The sequence below is a fragment of the Triticum aestivum genome, chromosome 2A (genome assembly GCF_018294505.1).
Source record: "Triticum aestivum cultivar Chinese Spring chromosome 2A, IWGSC CS RefSeq v2.1, whole genome shotgun sequence".
Taxonomy (NCBI): domain Eukaryota; kingdom Viridiplantae; phylum Streptophyta; class Magnoliopsida; order Poales; family Poaceae; genus Triticum; species Triticum aestivum.
The window spans coordinates 763,356,988-763,363,096 of record NC_057797.1 but is presented as its reverse complement, the minus strand read 5'-3'; the positions used below and the strand labels follow the sequence as shown (position 1 = coordinate 763,363,096).

The 6,109-nt window shown below is 47.6% G+C and overlaps 1 protein-coding gene across 2 annotated transcripts; it reads left to right on the top strand.

The window, feature by feature from the left end:
• The first annotated feature begins 2,434 nt into the window (after positions 1–2,434).
• Positions 2,435–5,291, top strand: LOC123186554 (uncharacterized). Of its 2 annotated transcripts, XM_044598295.1 has the most exons (3): positions 2,435–4,078; positions 4,520–4,606; positions 4,682–5,291. In XM_044598295.1, exons 1-3 carry the CDS (start codon positions 2,450–2,452, stop codon positions 5,054–5,056), a joined length of 2,091 nt encoding a protein of 696 aa, XP_044454230.1. In that variant the 5' UTR covers positions 2,435–2,449; the 3' UTR covers positions 5,057–5,291. The 2 variants fall into 2 exon arrangements, with proteins under 2 accessions (XP_044454230.1, XP_044454229.1); XM_044598294.1 differs by having other exon boundaries at positions 4,520–5,291.
• The last annotated feature ends 818 nt before the right edge of the window (positions 5,292–6,109 follow it).

Genomic DNA, 6,109 nt, shown 5'->3' with positions numbered 1-6,109 from the left:
GGCGCGGCCCCAACATGCATGGAGGTGCGGTCGATCTAGAAGCGGCGGCGATGGCTTCGACGGCGGCGGAGATCGGCCTAGCCTCGGGCCACGGCGGCTGCTGCGGCGGCTGGCCTGGATCGGGCGGCGGCGCGATGCGGTCTTCGTCGGCATGTCATCTGGCTTTAGATCGGCGACGGCGTCGAGGGCCTGGTGGACTGCTTGGCGGCACATGGCAGATCTGTTCTGGCCGGTGTAGCTAGTGGTGGTGGTCATCTTCTTCGTCGGAGGTGGCCGGTCAGAGGCTTGGTGATTCGATCTCGAGATCCATCATCTAGTCCCGGCTGCGAGTCGGGGAGACATGGTTGCCGGTGCCGAGCCGGCGGCAGGCGATGGCGGCGTTCTACGTCGTTACCTTGATGAAGGCATCGTCGTGTAACTACTGTCGACCCACAGTGCTGCTCCGGGAGAAACCCTAGGACCTGGTGTTCCAGATCGGACGATGGCGGCACTGCGGTGTCATTTCTCTCTTGGGAGCATCGTTTGTGGAGCAGAGCTGGAAGTCAGAGGCAAGAGGTGAAGCGGCTTCGTCTTGCACGGAACTTCGGTGGAGATGTCAAGTCATGCCTGACCGACAGGTGCTACGCTTTGTCATGCCTGGTCGGCAGATGCTACGCACGATAGATCTTTCAAAGACTTCAAACTGTGTCAGCTGGTGGTACTTGGCAGCATGGTGCTGAGGTGTATCAGTGGCAACCGCGACGTGCTCAGCTGTTTGCACGCAGGGAGGAGGTGCCGTTGGGTGCCATGGTGGCGTCGACGATAGCTGGACCGAGCAAGGTTGATGCATCAGTACAGTTCTGAAGATGGAGCGGTGGCAGTTGGCGGCGGCGGCCTATGAGAGCACACCGGACCGGTGAGACCCATGCCCGGCAGACGTCCTGGATGGGACCTCAGGTCTTAGACGTTAGGTTTGGCTGCGATATCTGTTCGGTATTAGGCCCAGGCTATCTGCGCCCCTTCATCAACTGGATAGGTGTAGCGACAGTTTGTTGCTTAGACGGCGGCTTTAGTCTTACTATTGTATTACTTTATAAGGTTATGTGAGAATAATTAATAAAGTGGCTGTATGCATCGCCCAGATGCAGAGACATGGGGTCATCCTCCTTTTCTAAAAAAACTTATCCCAACATTTTCGTTTTCGTAATTGTACTAAAATTGACCATGGTCGTTAGATCTTTATGACTACTCGGATGGATCAAGCTTTTATTAGTAAAACCACCCTCTTAAACTAGTATGGCCGGCAGGAGAGCCAAATGAGCATCAACCGCACCCTCTTAAATTAGTATGGCCGGCAGGAGAGCCAAATGAGCATTAGCAAAGCGAGGAGGAAGCAGTAGACCGTTTGACTAGCAAACTGAAGAGAAACCACAGAATCCCCCGCTCGACCACCATTACCATTCCACGCACGAAACTAGCTCCAGGACATGGGAGATGAGGTTGACGCTTTCTCGGAGGAGCTTCGACGGCGGCCAGAAGTAAGGATCATCAACAACCGTCGTTGCGGCGTACGTCAGAATTACCCTGAAATCCGTCGGGGCCTTGCTGCTTTTGTGGGCCACCGTGGTCCTACTGGGCGGCTTCGTCTCGTCGATGAAGAAGGACGATTTTTGGTCTGTGACCATCATCGCATTCGTGCAGGCTGCTGGGTTAGTGCTTAGTATTCAGCTCTCTCCTGATCCTGAATGCAATCTTTTTCCGGTTTTGCTATTTTTTAGTCCCTGAAATTATTCAAAGCGTTGTTCACCTTTTCTTAGTTCATCCTAAACTCGCCGAAGAAGAAGTAGCTCCAGTACCTATCTTAGACGGTCCCCAAATATTTTCTATTAAATTTGTATCATTGATGTTAAGTGTGACGTGAAGTTCTCCATGATTTTGAAAGGATAACATATGTAACGTGCTCTCTCCCGTATCGCGCTCCCCGCGGGCGACCTGGAGCCACCCTAGCCGCCGGAAGACCTCTCACCCGATATATCGTCTGGTTTTATGTAAAAATCATGCAAATGTGAATGAATATCATCCGATTTGTTTGAGTCCGAATCAAATTTGTTCATTTTCATTGAATTTCATTTGAAATGTATCCAAACATATGTGGCTAGCTTTGGATGGTCGTCTCCTGCATCCGTTTCCGCGGACTTGTCAGATGCGGGAGGAAATTTGAGGGTCAGTGTTGGGAGAGGCGAAATGTAGTCCCCTTCCTTTTGTTTACCATTTTCAATTTTCTTGTTTTTTTTATCATAATTTTAAATTTTCTTGTTGACATCATGTCCTGTTCTAACTGGAACAACACAGGGTATTCGAAGCAATCGGATTTGCTGGCATGGATTTATATTGGGATTGGGGTTTATATATTGGAGCGGACTTTAAATCTTGGTTACAAAAGTGTCGGTGTGTACTTAACCAGTTGCCTATGAGACAATGGTCGAAGAAACAAATACAAAAGGTCGTGTCAGTTCTAATAGTTATCACTCTGTACGTGCGAATTTTCCTAGTGGCGGTCCTCGCTGTTAGTGGACCACTGGTTTGCCTGCGTCTGTCGGGTCGTGCAAGAAAGCAAGACCATGGCATCGCGGACGGGGAGGCATTTAAAGCAAATATGAAGCGGGCGCTGAACTTATTCTACACCGCAGCATTTTATCACGGCGGCATATGCGCATTGTGGATGATGACTCAAGCGGGGGCTAATACGTTGATCGAGGTTATTGTCAGCCACCAACATGGTTTCAGCCGCAAGGTAATTCGTGCATATTTGCGCAAAACTAAAGACATGTGTCTAAAGAACAAAACGTCTGCAACAAGCTGGAATTTGATCACATATGGTGCCGGCTTGCTGGATTCCAGCTTACCAGAGGACTATGCGGCTGGAGGGAGGGTACTAACAATGCTGATTGATAAGGATGTACCATTACAGGTAAGACGGCTGCTGATCAGGTCACCCAGACAAAGAATACAGAAGCTGATCGACACCCTTGCTTGGAGAAGCCCAGCCGACCAAGAGATGACATGGCTTGCAGCGAGAATTGTGGAGCATCTCGCTAGCGACCTCAACCTTGCTCACTTTCCAGGAACATTGGATTGTATATCCTCCCTCCTCCACCACAAAACTCTCCATTTACCGTTTGTAACTGGGCAAAGGGGTGGTGGTGAAGGAATTGATAAGGATCTGCTTTTGCCGGGCTTGAGAATTCTAGAGAACCTGGCACACGACACACATAACTGCACACTGATATACAACTCCAGGGGTCTTCTTTCAAAAATTGTTGCGCCTGTCAGCTCCAACGAATTTGTAGAAGATACCAAGAGCAGCACTTCATGGACCAAGGTAGTTGAGGGATCACTCAAAGTGGTGAGCCGGCTCATGGGTTCTTCAGGAAGCACTGGCATAAAGATGCGCAGACTAATTGCGAACAATAGTAATGCAGTCAAAAACTTGGAGGCCATTCTGGAAATGGATATGAAGAGCAACAGTGGTATCATAGAGCTACAGATGCGAGCTCTAGAGGTTCTTACACAACTAGCCTTGTATCATCCAACAAGTGCTCCTTCTGTGATGAGAAGAGAAAAACTTATTGAGAGGGCGCTACACATCTTCCTTACTGCAGATTGGATGGAAGATTATTTGAAAGATGTAAAAAAGAAGATTGACAAACCAACTCCAAGCCAAAAAAATACTTCAGCAAGACCGTCAATGGGAACATTTAATAAGCTCTTTAAAAAGGTCATCAAAGAGAAGACGGCCAAACAAGTGAGAGAAGAGAAGATGAAAGAAGCTCAGGGAACTGCAGGCCGGCTTAAAGAAAAGGCTGGTGAAGCATTGGCCATGCTGTCCAGTGATTCAGAGGCTATCAAGAGCTTCACAGGATGCGATGATGATATCAATCGTCTTACTGAATTGCTCGACTGCAATATCAGGACCATTAAATGCAAAATAAGTACAACGGATACTGTGGAAATAGATATCAACACAGGCTGTCGTATTAGCGCAGGAGTCATCTTGAAGAATTTGAGCAACTACGTCAATGTACCAACCTTACGGAAGGTATGCCTGAACACACCAACTCCTACACGCCACAAGTACATGGAAGGGTGGGTGCTTGAGTTTAGAATTTATCTAATTATGCAACTTAAAAAATTTCTCACATATAAGTATGCATCATGTTATAACATTAGCACCAGAGAAATCTCATGCAAAAATATGATTATATTTGCTCTCTACAAGAAAGACAAGTGGTTGTTATTACCCTGCATCTTTTTTCGCATGGTATATTTGATCATATGTTTGTATGATTTTTTCTAGATGCTCATGTTAGAACATGATGCATATTAACTTTCTGAGAATGTTTTAAGATAGGTAATTAGGCAAGCAGAAACTTACTCACCCATCTTTGCATGTGCAAAATCCTCTTATTGAACTTTTTTTAGCTACAATAATATGTATGTATTTTTTTCTGAGGGCAAATATGTATGTATTTCATTGCAGGTATTCAAACAATTGCTTTCAGTAGAACAAGACGAGCCTTTTACTTCAGGATGCCCCAACGAGCAGTGTGGGGATAGGAGTCTGCAGGTGGAGCTGTTATCACTCGTCACAGCGATTCGTGCAAACACCAATCTTAATCTTCGAGAAACCTTACTTTCGCAGACGCCGCGGGATACCCTGGAAGACTTTGTGGTGAGGCTGAAGAAGATGGTGGAGGACAACATGTATGCCACCCCTGCATGCCTGGCGATACAAAAGCTTACTTGTGAGCTGGTTATAGAATTCATCAAGGATGATCAAAACGTCGAAATGATCGACAGACACAATATCGTTGCCACATTACTGGAGGCTTCAGAGGTGATGGACTGTCTTGAGAGCGACATGCTTTTCGCTGGTGTCGATCATGACTGCTATGGGGTTCCTCTGAAGCCTCTTTCTTCTGTTCTTGCTAAAAATGCCGAAGATCTTTTGACACAGAGGAGACAGGCTCTGGGTATCACTATCAACATTGGGCCTGCCAGTGCACCAATACCGTGATTGCTGCATCACAAAGTATCTTTGCATGTCAAGAACACTGGAACGGGTATTGAATTCTCGATGTGATGTATGCTTGTTGTTTTTTCTTCTTTTGTTTCCTTTGCGGATTTGTAATAATAACTGGCGCAGTGGGCATCTATATTGCAGCTGCTGGTGTATCAATTCAGCTTGGAGCTGCCAACTAATGTCCTGCTGAATGTTTATGCAGTTCTCACTTGTGTTCCAAGTGATTTTACTCGTGTTCAGCTACTTCACTACTGAAACTTGCCTAATTTTGTTTGTTACTATCTGTTGTCAATGTTGAGATATAAACTGGCAGAACTCATCTACTGACAGTAAATCTCAGCACAATGGCTTAAGTTGTAACTATCCGATGTTTTTCCTTCAGCAAGAAGTCAGGTATCAGTATCACTTGGAACAACTGAACTTTTTATCCCTGGGGTCTGTGGGCAATACACTTGGACGTCACAGCAACCTAACAACGAACATGTCAGGCTGTGCCGCTGCGTGGGGGACTGGGCCGAGCGCTGCAGCGTATCAGTAAGTTCAGACGAGCAAAAATCACTGACAGTCAGTCAATCAAGTTGGGGGTTGGACGCGATCCTGAAAGCAAGATCGCAAAAACAAGCAGATTCAGAGTGGATTGATGGAGCTTACCAGGCAGGCAGTCCGCGCGCCGACTCGAGCCGGGATGCTGCCCTACGCGCGGTCGCAGTCCGCACCGGCCGGACGCACGGGCACTGACGCCCGCCGCCGTCTGCCAATGCGCGCCACCCACGAGCACCAGATCCCCCGCCACGCTGTAGTCGCCCCCGTTTTGAGGATCTTCCTTCTTTGAAGGCTTTGACAACTTCACGGCCTATTTTTTTTTGTTTCAGACAACTTCACGGCCTAGTTTTTTTTTCAGACAACTTCACGGCCTAGTTAGAAAACGGGGGAGCAACTAGTTAACGAGTGGTTCGGGAGCGCTCCGAGCGTGACAAGTGTCGCGCGCGGAGCGCTCCCGCAAGGGAAAACCAGTTAAGCGGTTGGTTCCCGGTTTTCCCTTTCCGG

What these genes read in the sequence shown, in the direction of transcription:
- LOC123186554 (XM_044598294.1), top strand. Translation starts at nt 2,450, where the DNA reads ATGAGACAATGGTCGAAGAAACAAATACAAAAGGTCGTGTCAGTTCTA. An exon ending in ATGTACCAACCTTACGGAAG is followed by an intron (nt 4,079 to 4,519) that starts GTATGCCTGAAC and finishes ATTTCATTGCAG; the next exon opens with GTATTCAAACAATTGCTTTC.